Genomic DNA, 17,991 nt, shown 5'->3' with positions numbered 1-17,991 from the left:
TTCCAGGCACACTCTCACTTAATTTGGTCATTATTTCTCAGTTTATGAAGAGTTATATGTTTTAAGCCATTTTAAATCCAAAGCAATATTAAGGGTCAGTGAAAATAATGAAAACTGTAACAGAATTCAGAGTTTTGCATTTGGTTTAATGGATTCAGAGTTAATCTACTCTCAGAACATTTGCTGATTTTTGTGATAATAATGAATTATTATTTATGAGTGCATTTCTAAGTGCATCACAATCAAAAACACTTTATTTTCAAACAGCACATTCCTTTTAAGACTCCATTTTACACAGTAATGTTGTTTTAGATCTTTAGTATTCCTCAGAAAAGTGAAGAACAACTTAAATACATGATTCACACATTTTATACAGCCTTTGTTTCTCTTATCTGTCAAATAAATGTACCTAGTTTCCTTCAGAAGGAGAAGATGGAGACTGTGTGGTGTGTTTGTCTTTACTCACAGCGACATCTAGTGAGCATAAAAAAGAACTGGCAGCAAAAAGAGGAAGAAGAAACCTGTTTTGTAATAATGTCTGTTTGAGAATAAGATTCATGATTTCACCTTTATCCTTTGATAATTAAAGCGAAGACACGTGAAAATCCTGAAGATGTCAACGTAATTTTGAAGTATTTATTCTCAACAGTGGGAACACAGGGTACAGCACTGAACATGGTGTAAAAGCACTGCAGCTGCATGTTGTCAGAAACAAGTATCTTGCTTTAGATGCTTTCACTCAGGTGGAGCAATGATCCAGCAGGTTCCTCTCTCATCCTGTTTGTGCAACACTAGTCCTCTACGGCATCCTGCTGTGGTCAAAGACGTAGTAGATCCTCTTTTTTTCTTTTCTTCCTTTTTGATCTCTTTCACAGACACGCACTGGTCATTATAGGACAAACGCAGCTTATGAATGTATCAACTCTGAACAAACAGCTTTTTGAGTTAACTTAAATATTGCATTTTAAATACATATATAGGCTTGTAGTTTTTTTTCTTCTCACCTGCTGTATTCAGAAACACTTGCAATGAGGCTGACTTCCTTCCTTATCCTCGGTAAGACTATCTGTATTTTTAAAAATGCGACTGTTGGGATATGTTGTTGAAATTTTACAAATTCTCACTGCAAATAATTAACGTTAAAAAAAAGAAATTCCTTTCAATTAGATCTTTGGGTTTGTAGATAGTATTCAAAGAAAATACAATTTCAAAATTTGAAATTAAGGGGAAAAAAAAAAGTTCACTTAATTTGCAGACACTCTATGGTTGTGTTGTGCTGTCTTCTTATATTATTAGTTAGCTAGAAATTAACACAAATGAATCCATGTCTGAAGTGAACGTGTTCGACACAGAGAAAACAAGACCAGGAAAACAGAGCCACACCTTGACAGAATTTACATGAGTAGTTCCCTCAGAGGATGTCAGTTGTCTATTGTAGTTATACAGGTTCATATGACTTTGTCTATTGTTGTACTGACTGACACAGAAGTTAATCACTGATAAAGCACTGATGCTGTGCTTCACAAACTATAATATTTAATGTGCTGTGAAGTGTGTGAAAAAGCACACATAGTGGTGAATAAATTCAATAAGTTTGCGCTAAATGTTTTTGATTGTATTTGAATTTAATAGCAGTTTTGTTTCTTTTAATTCTCACTGCTATGTGTTTGTACAAAGAAAATAATGTGATATTTGAGAAAAAGTTACAATTACTAAAGATTTCATGTTTAGATTTTTTGGCTTATTTTCAGAGTTCTACTTTGTTAAATTACAAAAATGACCAATTAGTATTACAGCTCATACAGTGGGTGTCATACATGCACCAGAAGAGTAATTTTAGGGTTGGTCATGAAACGCCGCACTTGAAATTCTTCAAAACTTCTGCTTTTCTTGCAGCTTTTCTTGCAGCTTTGCTTGCAGCGTCTGTGTTGGGACAAGGCAATACCACCACAGATGAAGGACTTACGCCTCAATACTCAACTTCAAGTACCAGTCGAGCCAGCAGCGGTAATGGATTCACCTTCAGCAACACTGTCACCGTCTCAAAAACTTCCAGGGACATGAACGCCACCAGCAGCAACAGCACCATCATGCCATCAATGAACGTGACAGGTTAGATTATTGCCTAACTTCTTTTGTGGTCTAAATGTATTGGAAAGTTGTATAACCCTTATTGAGCCTCATCACTGATTGTGTGTGTGAAGTGGCTGCTCCTCTGCTTCAGATGTTGAAACGCCAACCCAAAGTGGTGCAACTGAGTTGGTGACAACCAGCAAGCAGATGACCACACCTAAACCCATCGTTTCCAATGGCACCGAAGGAAGGAACGACGACAAGAGTGAGTTGGAACGGTTTACATTTTAACACGGAGGCCTCGTTGAACACATACACTGACATGATGATGCACCTCAATGGCCAAACTTATAATCATGAATCGATTTGCTCAAAGTGTCCTTGTAAAAAACAATGAACCTTTGCTCTCAATGAGGGGCTTGGATCGTGTCATCAATGATTTTGTATGATCACATAAAGCACGTTGAGACTGCTCATGTTGTAAAAATGCACAATATAAAGTAAAGGCGCTGCCGTTTACAAGATGTGGTGACTCAAAATTTCCTGTAGGTGTGAATCTGTGAATTATGTTGTCATCACCACATCCTGACAGCTCTGCCTGCTGTTACACCTCCCCCTCATTTTCTCGTTCTTCCATTCCTCTCTCTTTATGTTATTCATCCCTTGCCCTCGTCTTTTACCGTTCTTCAATGTCTGTGCTGTAGCATTGCCTTCTCTGGCTGTAGCCATGAAGTTCCTGCTGAAGGTCACAGCAGTGCGATGGGTAGATGGGGATCACTGGACATATAGCATTAGCAAGAGGCCGAGGTGTGATGCGTTTACAGAAAAAGAAGTTTAAAGATAGACTGAACTGATAGGAAGCTGCTTTCAGCATAAAAGCAAGCGGCCTGGCAGATGAACACAGAGTATAAAAATGAACTCATGTGGCTCTATAAATAAACTGTAGCAAGTTAAGTGTAATATCCTGTTTGCTTGATGTAACAGTGTGATACCACATGACAGCACTGTGGGGCTTCAATGCTTTAAGTGTGGACAAAAGGGTCCAGGCACACCCTCACCAACTTGAAGAGGAATTTATGACACACACCCATGCAAGCATCCCCTTCTGAACGCAGAAACCGTTATTATGTCTTATTGCAATATATTCAAATTGTGCTTTTAGCTGTTTAAGTCATTAAAATGTTATATATACACACACGCACGCACGCTCACACGCACGCACGCACGCACACACACACACACACACACACACACACACACACACATTTGACATTCTGACATCAGTGTTGACTGCGACTCCACCATGCCACCCTGTAATATGAATGAACACGTTCTTGTTTTGCATGTTTTTCCAGGGACAACCGTTAAACCAAACCCTGCAGAAAGCGACAGCACTGGTGAGTTACATTACAACAAACCTACTTTTACATTCAACTGCCAGCACCAACACTAGATCATGATAGGAGGGTGAGATTTACATCTGTTTGATAGAAATGCAATATCTTCTGGACTGTATGATTTTAGCTTCACCTCTAGGGAGGATGACAGGTATGGAGTAGTATACTTTACTTTATTCCAGGGATATTTAATGTCTGGGGGAACTTATCCCTGTTTATTATATGTCTGTTGGCACATTGTGTGAAATAAAGCATTGAAACTGGCCTTGGCTTGGAAGTCTGCTGGTAGTTTCTGACGGGTTTCATGTTGTATTGCATGAGCAGAAGCACAAAGAAGGGCTCCTAATCAAAGTTATTCATTTTCATTTCCTTGGCAATAACCTATGCATGGAGACGTTACTGCATCACCGATTAGACTGGGCAAGCGGCTCGCTGTCTGACAATCCATATGTGATTTTTTTTCTCTCTCTCTCTCAAGTTCGGCCGTAATGCCTTTCTGCCTTTTTTTGTTTGTTTGTTTCTTACTGTGATCACAGTTTTCTCTGTTTTCTAGACAAATCCTCTAACAGCTTGAAATCTCTGATGAAGTTAGTGATTTAACAGTTGGATGGTTATTATTTATTTCCCCGCCAGGTATCATCATCCTCGTCATCATCATCCTTGTAGCTGCTGTGTTTGCAGGTGCTTGTTACCTGGCACGAAGGAGAGGCAGAGTGAGTTGGAATGTCTCTTTCACCTTCTTCGATGCTTCACAATGTCTGGGTAACACAAATATCTTAGTATCTAGAAGGCAGTTTGATGTGTCATTGTACTGTTTGTGCTTGTTTTCTCACCAATAAATCTGTGTTTTATCATCATAACAATGTTTTATTTCCACAGCGCTACTCTGTTGATTTCACTTCTCGGCCCGATGAGACCAACATCCCTCTCAGTGCCGTAGAGCCTGAGGCGCCAGCTGATACTCTGCCTTACAACGGTCAGTCCACCATCATCTCACTATCAAACACAAAATATAGGTCTGATAAATACATCTTCCAGTGTTTTTTTTTTTTTTTTTTTTTTTTTTTTGACTTTTCTGTTTCCTCTTTGGACTTTTCAGGCGTGCAAACATTTGAAACTGAAGAAACTCCTGCGAATGAGCAGCAGGAATCAGAAGAAAAACCCGAAGCACCTGAGGAGCCGAAAGGTAACAGCTAAAACCTGCGATGGATGAGTTTAGTGCTGCTCCAGTGGAGCCCAGAGAGAGAGACAGGGCTGGCCGTTTCCTTTGGACCAGATGAAGTCATTGTGGTTTAATTGCATGCTGCTTTCTTCCTGTTTCTTCACATCAGTTAAACTAAATTAAAGGAAGCAAAGTGTGTTAGAGCTCCTGACACTATACGATACATCTCACTGCGATGTTGTGATTGTGACAAAACACAGAAGAAAGAATAAGGTGTAATTCACTGTAGGCTTCAACACAGACTTTTCTTTACAGCAGCCCGTATCCTTGAATTATGTGTAATAAGTAAGTAATTTTCATTAAAGTTGTTAAAGTGTGTTGGATTTAAAGTGTACAGATCATTGTAAGATGAACTGCAATACTCATGTTTCCCACTTGAGGGGAATGAAAGCCAAGTTAACAAATGAGAACTTCAAGTTAGTCCTGATACAACTTACCCTTGATATTTCTTTGAGCAGGCTCAACATGTTGCTGTGTCGGAAGAAAGCACTTACCTGCCAATACTGTAAGCCAGAGGCATGTTTTAAAGCTTTAAAGAAGAAGTTTGGGAAGAAGCACAAAGACCAGTATGTGTTAAAATAGATTTTTTATTTTTTTTGCGGCTATACTTAATAACTTTTTGTATTTTTTGTTTTAAGATTTTAATTTGTCCCGTAAAGGCATGATTTGTTTCTGTTTTACTTCATGGTATCAGTGAGTTTTAAGGTAAAACGTCATGTCGAGAGGGGACATGCCATTCTGCTTCAGGCTGCACTTTATTAAAGGGGACAGGGCTTTTTTGTCTGCAGATTTTCTCTGGGGATTCCGGCTCCCTCGTTCCCTCGTGCAGTTTAGAAACATGCATTTCAAGTTAAATTGAAAATAGAAAGATGAGGTGTCAAGGTGTTGACGCTGCATGAGGAGGATTTATTGAGGATTGCAAAGGATTCAGACACGAATCAGACGGTTTAGAGCAAGGCTGCCGTGCTTAATCTGCCATAATTTCAGTCAACCCAAGTTATATAAACTACAGTCAGGAGAATGTTATCTGTTGTTTCTCAGATGAAAGTTCTTCATGACTCCTCTCAACTCAAGTCAAAGCAGTCTGACCTCTACTTAACTATCTTGAAGCCAAAATATTCCATATCACAGGGTAAACCCCAGACAGCCTGCCTCTTGATCAAAAGCATTTGATGTGTGGAAAATATTTTTGTAAGAAATCCTTTTATTTTGTGTAAGATTAAAACAACAGAAATACAACCTTAGAACAGAATACAACATAGTTAATTTGTTGGAGTGTTTTAGGAGCTCCAGAAAAGAGGGCAGAGAAGATTCTCATTTCCTCTGGACTTTGACAAATAAGACTCTGTTGCCTTTAGGTGTTTTGTTCTTGGAATCATTAACAGAAATCTACTAGAGGACCCCAGGCTGCATGGAGTCACTGTGAAGTGATGGAGTGTTATTTTAGTTCTGCAGCTTGTGAACTGTCTAAAGAATTGAAGAGGTTGGACAAGTTGGATTCAAGTGAAGATTAAAACAGGAAATTTCAGTTATCTAAAGGCATCAAAACTAAATGTATCATGAAAATAGTGAATTTATTTCACCTCAGGTGCCAGGAAGCTGATTTCTCTGTAATGTTGAAAGGAGCTCGACAGACTTTATTGCTTCTTCTTGTTGTAAATTGGTTTACCTGACAACTTAAAGCACGGGCGTGACAGTTTCATCCCTCTACTGACTTAACTGATGGAAAAAGGAAGTGAAGCATTTGTGTCTTTGGTCTTGAGAAATGTTTTTTGGTGTTCTCTGAAACAGGACAACAGATCTAGTTTCCTGTGTCATTATGCGAAGTGAGAATAATTAGCTAAGAGCCAGGTCAAGAGTCCACCTGTGGCACAGAGTGCGGTCATCTGTCATAAAAGTGGCAGACACGAAGTTTCTCTGAAGACCGGAATGATGCCTGAGGAGTCATCTCAGCCGCCGCAGGATTGCGTCTCAACAGCAGCCATCGTCCTCTCCCCTTCATCTCCGCTTTCCCTCCCGCCAAGGAACTGGGTCAGATAATGACGGGGCCGCCCTACTTTCCCACAGCCTCCAACAGCTGCGCGGCTGTGGCTCATTAGAAACTGGTCAGTAATCAGCCGCCTCATTACCAACATGGTGGCCCCCTGAAATGCCCTCGCCAAGGTGAAACCCAGCCTGAGAACAAACCGCTTCAGGCGACGCGAGCGGAGATGTGGTTAGTGTGGCACCTGAAAGCACGACGCACTGCCAGATACAAGAGATCAGCGACAGAGTCACAGTCATACAGGTGACAAATGGTGGAGAAACATTATTACACAATCGAATGTAACTGCTGCTGCTGCAAGTTCCTGTTATCGGGACTCGTTTGATTTTTTTTCCTACAAACTAACACCTGAAAAAGAATCCGTGTTTTTGAGAATCGGCGCTGCCGTTTTGCTTTTGTGCCCCTCACAGCTGAGTCTGATAAATCTGTCGTGGATCCCTCTGCTGAGTCTGCGGCCCCGCTTCCAGACGGCACACCGGAGGAACCAAAAGCGGACGCTGCCGAGCAGCAGGAGAGCCCCCCCGCACCTGTGGAGACCAGCATGGAGGACAAAACTGACGACGAAGGCGCCGTCTCCAGTAAGACCTCTGTGGAGTCGCTGAAGGAGACAAATGAGAACAACAGCAACAGCGCCGAGTCCAGTCGGAGGAGAGGTGGGTATTTAAATCATGTCTCACTGCCCTTCCTTGTATCCTGAGACTGATTGTGTCATTTTAACCACACATTTGAGACCTGAGATCACATCCTTTACCAAAGTCACTGATTCTGACTCCTTGAGCGATTTAAAGTAATATAAGCTCTGAAATTTAACCACAGTTTAAAATTATAGTGCAGAATGACATTTTGAGGAGTCCTTTCAATCACTAAGGCCTTCAGTAAGATCATGGACGGAGAATGTACAGTATTTCTGCTCATAATTTCTCCAGTTTTCAGTGAAATAAGGCTCTCATGGTCTTATGGTCTTAAGTTGTCTTCGTTACATTAGACTCAAGTTCTTCCTTTTCCTTTGTGATTCCCTCTGTTTTATGTGCCTGTTTGTGTCTCCCTCTGATGATTCTCTCCACCTCTAGTTTTTGTCTTAATATTAATGTTAAGCCATGAACATAAGGTACTCATTGATACACAAAGGAATCCCTTTTCTATCTGATCCTGTTCCAACCAACTCTAAGTATTAGGAAGACACACAATAACACAACACATTCAGATTTTTCTCAGGCCTGTTTTGAAAACGTAAAGAAGGAAAGGTACTGATATTTAGATAAAAACTGTAGGAAGTCAAGAGGCGGCTATAGCTCCATTCTCTCTCAATCTGAACATTGCAGCTCGATTATCCCATATGTCAAAATGTCCTTGAGCAAGACACTGAACGCCAAACTGCTCCCAGTGGATAGACTAATCGCCTTGCATGGCAGCCACCTCTGTTGGTGTGTGAATGTTACTAACATTGTAAAGCACTTTAGGGGCTTTTAAATCACTAGGAAAGTGCAAGTGAACTCAACTGACTGTATGATCATTCCCCGAAGACTTTAGAACAATCCAAGTCGTTTCACAAAATTCTGATTTTTTTGCTGCCTTAAAAAGTGAAGTGGTTTGGGCGTCATTTTTCCGTTGGCTGTATTCTCCCATTGGAGGTGCACAACACACAGAGGACCTGGAGGAGAGGTTATAGCACCAAGGAATTTAGAAAAAGCTAAAAAAGGAGAGGAATGTCCAAACTTCTTTGCTCTCCATGTGACCTCCACCGCTCCAGGCAGACTAAAAAAGATGGATGAATCGTCACCCTGGCAGCAGCTTGTTTCAGCTTTGTCTAACTTTGCATTTGCTATAATAGAAATTAACAACAACAACAGAGTTGCACAATAACTGTGAGTGTCGTTGACTTTTTGACACACACACACACACACACACACACACACACACACACACACAAACACGCCCCGCAGTGTTAATGTCCGACCTGTCTGCCTTGTAAACAGATCTAAAGATGAGGGACATCGTCTGGGAAGTTCCTCTCAAGTGTCCTGTGTGAGATGTTATCCTCGCCCTTTAAGCAGGCTGTTCCTGAAAAACCCGGTAAGAGGGCGACTCACACACTCTCCATCAGTCAACATGGCAGGAATGACCAGCGGCTGTTTTACAACTTCCTGCCCATATTGAAAATAGAGAGGTCATAACTATTAAATCTATATTTATAAAATGTGCTTGTTCCAAATTTGTAAATCACCTTGACACCCAGAGGTTTTTAAATACACTCTGTGGAAACAGCATCCAAACAGGAACCTCAATGCAATATAGTTTGATTGCATACAGTCCTGACAAGATCTATTTCTTCAATCTTTCCACAGGCTTCTCTTGATTACAAGAACATTTATCACACAAAATGAAATCTAATCTCAAAATCAATACCAAAAATAAGTAAACACACTAAAAAACAGAGATTGTGGTCATAAATCAAATAAACTCCAGTTTGATCATGACCCATTGTTTTGAATCAAGCATGTTTTTCAAAAATAAAAATCTGAATACACGCAGAGCATGAAAAAAAAGTAGCTTCTTCACATTCCAAACCTTCTCTTTTCTCTGAAAAAGCTCTGTATTTGACCACTGACTCCCTTCCTTTATCCTCCTGATCCCTGCTGCTCTATTGTCCACTGACGGATGAGATTCTTCCCACACGAGTAGTAACACGGGCCCTCTCAGTCTAATCATCATGTGCTTCAGGATGTAAGTCCCACATCTGCACCTGTGCGCCCTCGCCCGCCCTATCAGCTCAGCAACACTCAGGGCTGCAGCCTGAGGCCCGAGGAATTCAAACTGCTCTTAACAGCTGATGATAAGCTCACATCTGAGAGGAGCACCGGTCAGGAGCCGTGTTGTTAACAGTCACAGATCATCTCCATTCTCACCAAAACAGCAACTCCAAAAATCCCTGGCATCTCCAGCTCAGAAATGGTCAGAGCGAGGTCATTTCTTCACTTTCCGGTGTAATTCTTCAAGTACACTCAGCAGTGAGGGATTTCAGATCTGTAGCCAGAGTCACAGTAAGCAATGAAATATAGAAATATTAACTATAAACAGTATTTCTTCATTCTTCCCAGGGGCATTTTAATGCAGTAAAATCTCAAAATATTCTATGGTAAAGCTTATTATCTCCTCTCTGACATGCATGATGACAGATTTTCTAATATATGTTAGTTATTCCTCAATAGAGCACTGCAAGCACCAGACACCATGAGCAGGAGCTCATGTTTATTCCACATGAATAAAAACCCCCCACAATCCAAAAGTCTAGAAACTGAAGTCCACAATAACACAGGAAGAACATGAAGAGACTCTACAAACACAGACGGACCAAGAACCAGAACACACAGAAGACACCTAACATACACCAAAGCCACCAGGTGAAGCCAATCACACACTCGGGGACAGGTGAAGCACATCAGGGCGGGACGAAGCGCTCATGAAATTGCTGTGCTGTGAAAAGGAAATGCTCTCAACCCTTCAATCTCCGCTGGACATGACAAATATGATGGGAGAGAATGTAGCTGCTCCACAAAAAATCTGTATGGCTGTTTAAAATAAATGAGATATGTTTGTAGTTGGGACTTTTTTTAAGTAAATGTGGATCACGTTGTGTTTAATATGCCATATTGTTTTGGGCCTGACAGAACATGAGCAGGTACAGAAGGCTGCATTATTGTTAAACATCAGTTTTGTGGTAGAAAAACTAATTTAACACTAGAAACATTTAGGACATCATGATGGCCGAGGCTAGATTCTAGCTGTTGTTCTTTGAAAGAGCCTTATTTAATGGTTTTTGTTTTTTTGTTTTTTTTTTTTTGAAATCCATAGCTTTTGCCTCATGTTAAACAGATGTTGTTCCAAACCTACTGATAATGTATCAGATAAGGTTTCCATTATTGGAAGTGAAAATGCATTGGGTGTAAATGTTGGTTGTTCTTTTAAGATAATTGATCAGCACACACAAGTCTTTCAATAAGTGAAGGCTTCCTGTAAAAAATGTCCATATCCAAAGAGTTTGAAGGTTCACGCTATTATTATTAAAAAAAAAAAAAACTCTGCCCAAGATCAAAGAGACTTTCAAAGATTTCTCAGAAGATAGTAAAAATATTGTGTGGCTCCCATGAACATGAGTCAGAATATGAGTAAGAGGGACATTTTGAACATGAAGCGTTAAACCGGGAATTAGTCCGTCTGGGGAAAAACTACAAAAAAAAAAAAAAAAAAAAAAAACGACAGGAAAAAGAAAAAGTGAGCACTTTATTCATTCCCACCTGGTTTGTGGAGTGATGAGCAAGCTGGAGTTGAAAGAGCGCTGCAGAAGGTAATGGATACGAGCTGACAGGCCGTAAAGTAAACCAGCATAATTAGACCCGGGCCTTTACTGTGTTATTTTCCAGTTGGAGCACAGCTTTCATGTTTGATGGTTAATGTTGGAGGAAACTGTCTGCTCAGCCTGGAATGAATATTTCACAGAGAAACAGGTCACAGACAGATTTTGAGTAGGAACTCTTACTGGTGTATTACTGGTTCAGAGACAGGTCATGGGGACGAGCGGAGTTGAGGATATGTGGCTGGTCTCTATTCAGGCTCATGTGGCTTTAGAAACAAAGCTGGCACCATAGAGAGTAAATACTATTACAAATATTCAATATCTTTAGAGATTACCCTCATTCTCCCATGTAGACGATGGGGCCGTCCATTTTTCATACCATCTTCATGCAGACGAGCGTCCCAGGATCCTACTGTCATTCCAGACATCCTGGATAGGTTGGAGGTCTAATTTAAAGTGTAGAAGCTGTAATTTATTGTGGGCCAAATCACAATGGTGCATATGCTGAATGCGGGATCTTTATCTCGGTAATAACAGTGAGGGGAAGCTTCCTGCTGGCGAGGTTTGATGTGGCTCACACTGGCAGGTTGGTCATTACACCTGGGCAGCCCGACAGACGGGAGGGAGGGGCGGCCGGGAAACACAGACGGGAGGAGAAAACAGCTGGTGGAGGCCCGCTCTGCCTCTTTCCTTTCCACGCTTCCCACCACACACCGGCACATTTTGGCCGAGAGACAAAAAAAAGTAAATCTTGTGATTGTTCAGTCATGGAAATAGCTGTCAGACTGGAGTTATTACACTGTGTTTAACTGATAAATTGCACATGTGCTTAGTTCTGGGGCTAATAACAGTGTCTCACTACATTTTGATTGTAATGTCTGACTAAATGGTTTTAAGTTCCTCCTTCACCCACGTTACCAGTGCACTGAGTTTACAGATGCTCAACTCTCAGTGTGACAGCAAAAAAAACAAAAAAAACAAAAACAACAAAACAAACCCCCAAGGTGCTGACAGCGAGGAGAGGCTCTTTGATAGCTCTATAATACATCATGTAGGTGTTGAGAGCACATGGGTTCATGGCAAGATACCAGTGCAGGATTAAAGTGGCAGATCAGTCGGTGTCACTCAGCATTAGGGAGGTGGACAATGGGTCTCATATTACTGAGATATTTCTCGTCAACAAACGCAGACAAATGGCGATCAATCACCATGACTTTCAGTTAATCAAGAGTTGTTAAATAAATATATTTTAAAATCTAAATGACTTGAATTTATAGCTGAAGTAGTAAATGTGAATCTGTCCTTATTGTACCATCCTGCATGAAAAATACTATATAAATAAAGTTTGATTGATTTACGGTATATGAGTTTCATCCTCTGCACTGAAGCTCATTATATCATATCTACTTATTGATATCTCGGTGTAGGTTTAAGTGTTTCGGTGGAGAATTATGAGTTAGCAATAAATCAGTGGCTATAGTTTGACATGATTTGACTCATCTCTAGCTCTGGAAACTGATCTGGATTGTGCAAATAAATGAGACGCTAAGTCTTTTGTATATTGAAACTGTATCAGGTATGCATGAATCATGATTGATGGTCAATAAAATCAGGATTTTTTCCTCTCCTTATTCAACTCTAAGCAATAATTATACCAATAAAAATTTTAATTGCCTGAAAACTTTTTAATTTACTTATAATACCTATGTGTTAAATGACAAAACAATAACCTTTGAATGATATTCAAATTTGTCTTCTTTTTTTCATCCACAAAAATCACATTTATGTTGAATCCAGTAAATGAAAGGTCACTGTTGGTAGTTCCTGCCAGAGGTCAAGTTTAACAGTGTTTGGATTCTCTCTTTAAAGGTTTAGTGTTTAAGTAGAGATATTTACTGATCATTCCTGGCATTGATGAAATTTAAAGACAGTCAAATATGTGTTGTTTGGCCTTTGACTTTGAGGGATGCCATTTGTTTTAACACCTTGTAAAACCAGAAAATCCCTCGTTTGACAAAACAGAGAGGAAAAACCTACAGATTGTTTTTCAAACAGCTTTGATGAGTCCGTTCTGAAAGTGGGTTTATCGTGAGGTAAAAAGGATCAAACAGGAACCAATGAGACCAACCTGCTGAGCTTCACTGTGAGATGTATCTTCATGTTAACATTGTGTGTCATATATCTTGATCAGAACCAGAGAGTCTGCACTCTTCCTGCTTCACATCACTGACCTGCACAGGTTCTGAGTTGAGGTCCATCCCGAAGGTCATAGGTCAGACACTCCTAATTAAAGGGTACACGGTGACTGCAGGAGAATAATGTGGCCTCGATGTCAGAGGCAGCCGCCTTGCATTCTTTTCCTGTCACTGAGCAAGTCTCTGCAGAAGCAGGACGCACGGCGGCCGCTGTGATGTGGCGTCCACACCAGGGTACATTTCAACCGCGACCACCGCACATGAAAGAACCTGAACAAAGTCAAGACAATATCTGGGGGAAACATGCAGAGGAAAATTGATTAAATGTCACTTGTTGTCTCTCTTTATTGTAAACACAATTCTTCTCATTTTCAAATGTTTGTTTTTTTTTATTTCAGACCTGCCAGACTGTGCCAGGCCTTGACCTTCACTATTTACACTACACACTTTTTACAACAAGCGTGTCAGATTTTCGAAATGCCTCCTTAGTGCTCTGACAGGTGACTCACAAAACATTTACAGAGCTGAATTTAGTCGTGTGTGTTTCACTACTTTACACTGCGCTACTGTCTTTCAACAAAGGAAAGGGGGCTCAGGGGCTCAGCATAGCGTCAACAATTTGCAGAGAACACAGAAATAGATTTACTCCATTCTCTCTCTGAGGGGTCAGGGTGGGTTATTTGTGAGCAATCATACCTTTGACATTTTGTGATCTGTGATTGGGCGGTGTGTATTCTGCCTGGTTACTAAGGCCTTAAACACAGCTACTGTGTGGGAGCTTTGTGTGCATCATGGAACTCTGTAATAACACAGTTTGACTTTATACATCAGGAGAGGAGTATTTTTACATTGACGTCGGTTTCACATTCATGAATATATTTTTATTCGGGTCTTGTGGGTTTTACTGGCGCTGCTGACAGGTTACCACTAACAATTCTGCATCATAAGGACAGGAACAGCCGACATCAAAGGATCAAAAAGCGATGTCGCTATGAACGCTCAAGCCTGTTATCCCTGTGGAAACTTTTCTGACGCTTTCTGCTTAAAACCCAAAAAGTCAGAAGGATCATGACACAGGGATAGTTTTACAAGATGCTTGCATGCTGGCTTATGATTCGTAACCTGTGATAAACTGAAACACTGCAAATCACTGTCTCTGTTACTTCAGTATTTTAAAGTAAGAATTCCACCCAACAAGGTAACTATATGGCAACATTAAAGAGTGAGTCAGACCCGTAACACTACGTTAATGCGGCTATGTGGGAGAGACAAATATTACACAACATTTTCCACTGGAAATAAAATAATTTCTGTGGGATTGCACGTATTCCCTACTTTAATGTACAATTAGCAGTGGCACAAGCTCAGGGCGGTGTTTGCAGAATGACAGTGTGTACCTGGAACTCCACAGCCAATGATTTTGTCATGTTATCCTAATTGCAAAAACTAAAATTGTTCAAGTGCACGTTAACTTCATCATGACGTTAAAATGGCTAGTTTTTGGTACCGCAAATTAACCTGTTTTCAGAATGATGGAAATCAGAGGAGAAAAAAATATACAGATGTGATCTGCACTTGATTACTTTACCTTGATTCCAAAGTCAGGATAAATTTTAAGAAACGATAATGAATTTGAAAAAGCTGACCAGTAATTCAAATTGATATCTTTTTGAATATTCGGTGAAGTTCCAGAGCTTTGATGCATTCAGTTCCACTCTACTGAAATCTTTCATTTTGTCAGTTGTTTCTAAACTAAAGCTTTGGAAAGTGTTTTCTTTCGGTTTCTGGCTGTTGTTGCCTCTTGAAAAGATCCTTGTAACTATGACCATTGGAAACCTATTTCAGATACACTTCAGCGTCAGATAGCAATCTAATATCATCCCTCAGTGTGTCCCTTTTGAAAATATAAAAAGTGCCAAAGTGTCAGCTCGCTCTGCAAATATCAACACTTTCACGTCTTTAACTCCAAGCCACGGTTTCCTCGGCCGCTGTCGTCTCGGGGCCGGTTCAAGCATTCCTGCCTTGGCTTTGTGCAGTTGGCAGAGCTGCTGTGATCAGGAGGTCTGCTGACAGACAGACGTTCATCCACCTGCTGGTATCGCCTCCGGCATCGGCTCCACATTCCTCGGGCAGTGTCAAACTGACAGAGTCGCACCGCGGCTTTATTACATCTCCGTCTGTCATCGTTCCCACACAGTTTAAAGTGACCCGAGTCGGAGTCTCAGATGATCCTGAAGGACAGATCCTAAAGATGTTCAACTTTTTCTTTCCTTTCATGTGACGGGAGTTCCTGTTTGGACACACCCACTGTTGAAACGTCTGCGAGAACAGATCGAACTTCACAAGTTTCTTCTCCCCTCATTTTCAAAACGGCTTCAAAAGATGATGTTTCTTTGATTGAGCAAGAAAAATAAGCCATAAAAGATAGTTTCATTCAGATTTTATTGCTTTGGTATTCTGATAACAGTAGCAAGGCTTTGAAGGAGGTGGTTACACCCTCCAAATCCTGATCCAGAAGTTAAACAGGTCAAAAGGTAAACATGAGCTTAAAAAGAAGCCAATTTCTAGAAAACATGACGAAAAGTAGATTTTTATTCCTGGATGTCTACAAAGACACGCTTCATGCTGCGATATTTTATATCAGCTTTATTAACTGACCAGTTAAGAGTTCATATCACCACTGGTTGTTGTGAAAACATTATGATTTTAGCATTAATTTAATTAAACCCCCTACAATGTAAACCAAAACAAAGACAACGGTCTAGTTATCCCGGTTAGTTGCAACCAGTTCCACTGAACTGTACATGTTAGTGCAGAGTGTTGGAAATGGTTTGGTCTCTGTTCGTACGCTGAAGTGTCCTAGTGAAACTAGAACTTGCTTTGACAGAGTAATTGTGACATTGAGCACAATAAAACCTTTAAAAGGATTGAAACAGGATTGATTGAGACAGTGATAAGTTGTGAAATGATAGGTGAAGAGACACTTGTTTGTCTTTAGGACAGGACCTGAATCTTTCGGTCAGTATTAGTGTTCCTGACTTTCTTAAATTTTGGATTTTGTCCTACCGTTTTCGCTGACGTTCTTTGAACTGATCTACCCATTGTTTCAACCGTAATCAGAAACTGTCTTTTGGTCTTGCAAGTAGAAAACATCCTTTTCCAAGAAACTTAACCTCAAAGACATCAATCTGTCAGATGTGAGGCATTTTATCGCTCCATTTGTTCTGACTTCTGTTTGTGAGCACGCCCCCTTGTCGTGTCAGTCGCCCAATAAAACCTTCACAAAATACAAACAACAAGAGCAGGCCATTTTCTGAAGTGCCTACTAATTGCAAGAATAAAGCGTTTTGCTGCAAGGCATAAGAAGCTTTGAGTCTATTTATAAGTACAATGAAATTGGATTTAGTGAAACTTCTTAGACAAGAAAACACAGCTTTGTAAAGTGTCCTGATCTATCTCTGCGTTAGATGGAATCCGTGTGTTGAATCATCTCTTTGAGAAAGTGGAACATCTTTTAACAGGATTCAGATGAGTAGAAGAGTCCAAGTGGACCCTGAGCAGGAAGATCTCACTGCAGTGACCGGCTGGTGTCCTCAGACCTCCGTCTGTCCCTGTAGCTCGACTCAGACTCAGCAGCTGAGATCTGAGATCTTTGTTCAAGGCGCTCTTGCAACCCGACACTTGAAAGTCACAATTCTGAACTGAAATCAAGCAAATACAAATTTGATTGGAGCAAATATTGAAATGTGAAAACTAAAATAGCAATGAGAAGTGGCTGGAGAACAATGGACCTTGTTTTTATGCAATATTCATAATTCTATGTGAATTTTGCCAGATGTTTTCATAGATCCGAAAACGGCATGTGCCGTGTCTTTTAGCCATTTCCTGGTTAAGCGTAAATCACATCAATAGATGTGGAGTAGGATTATGTCAGTTTTCCTTTCCCTCAAACAGATGTTTCTCCACAAAGGTCAAAGGTCATGGCAAAGGCCATATAAACATGCACAAAGCAGAAGTTGCCAGAGGAAAAAGGAGGTGATTGGAGGACGCGTGACTGTGAGAGGATACGTCATTTTCATTGTTCTCTGATTTGTTATTTCTCGTTCTCTTTCAGACTGAAGCAGTAAAAGTAAAGTGATGGCAGCGGAGAAGGACGCTCTCAAATACTCTTCCCCGCTAGCACCGTGATACAGAGGAAAAATGCTTGTAACAGGAGCTCTTTTAAGTTTGTGTATCAGCTGAGGAGAATTTTTTGCTCATATTATTAGTGTCATTTTTGATGATGAGGTGGCAATGTAAATATAATTCTGCAGAAGTGTTTATCCAAGAAATGTCAAGGACTGTCTTTTCCCTGTGATCCTTTTAAACACGGGTTTCAAACCCCACCCTTTATCCTCCAGCTGTATTCTTCTGCTCTTGTTCTGTGGAGGCCCATTGTCTTTGTTAAATATCACCTTGGCTCAACACATCCACATTACGTGTATAGCTATAGAGAATAAGAACAAATAAGGCGAAAACATATTCAACCATCAGTTTTAGTGCTGATGATGCTGTGTAATTTTTGTAGATGTTGAATTTTCCTTCTTTCCTTACGTTTTTTGATGCTTTTCTTTTGTTGTTCTGCATTTTGGCTGCTCTCCTTCCAGAGTCCCAACAGCATTGTGTATTCAGGAGGTTTTGGTTTCACACCATCAACCTGATGTTGT

The 17,991-nt window shown here is 40.4% G+C and overlaps 1 protein-coding gene across 1 annotated transcript; it reads left to right on the top strand.

The window, feature by feature from the left end:
* The first annotated feature begins 872 nt into the window (after nt 1-872).
* Nucleotides 873-17,991, top strand: LOC115390479 (probable endo-1,3(4)-beta-glucanase AFLA_105200). The gene is made up of 10 exons (XM_030094358.1): nt 873-1,056; nt 1,897-2,112; nt 2,225-2,338; nt 3,429-3,470; nt 4,104-4,183; nt 4,350-4,446; nt 4,570-4,656; nt 7,147-7,389; nt 8,713-8,809; nt 17,400-17,991. The coding sequence occupies exons 1-9, from the start codon at nt 1,029-1,031 to the stop codon at nt 8,763-8,765; spliced, it is 960 nt and encodes a 319-aa protein (XP_029950218.1). The 5' UTR covers nt 873-1,028; the 3' UTR covers nt 8,766-8,809; nt 17,400-17,991.

Source organism: Salarias fasciatus, chromosome 6 (genome assembly GCF_902148845.1).
Source record: "Salarias fasciatus chromosome 6, fSalaFa1.1, whole genome shotgun sequence".
Classification (NCBI taxonomy): domain Eukaryota; kingdom Metazoa; phylum Chordata; class Actinopteri; order Blenniiformes; family Blenniidae; genus Salarias; species Salarias fasciatus.
This window is presented reverse-complemented; position numbering and strand designations above follow the sequence as displayed.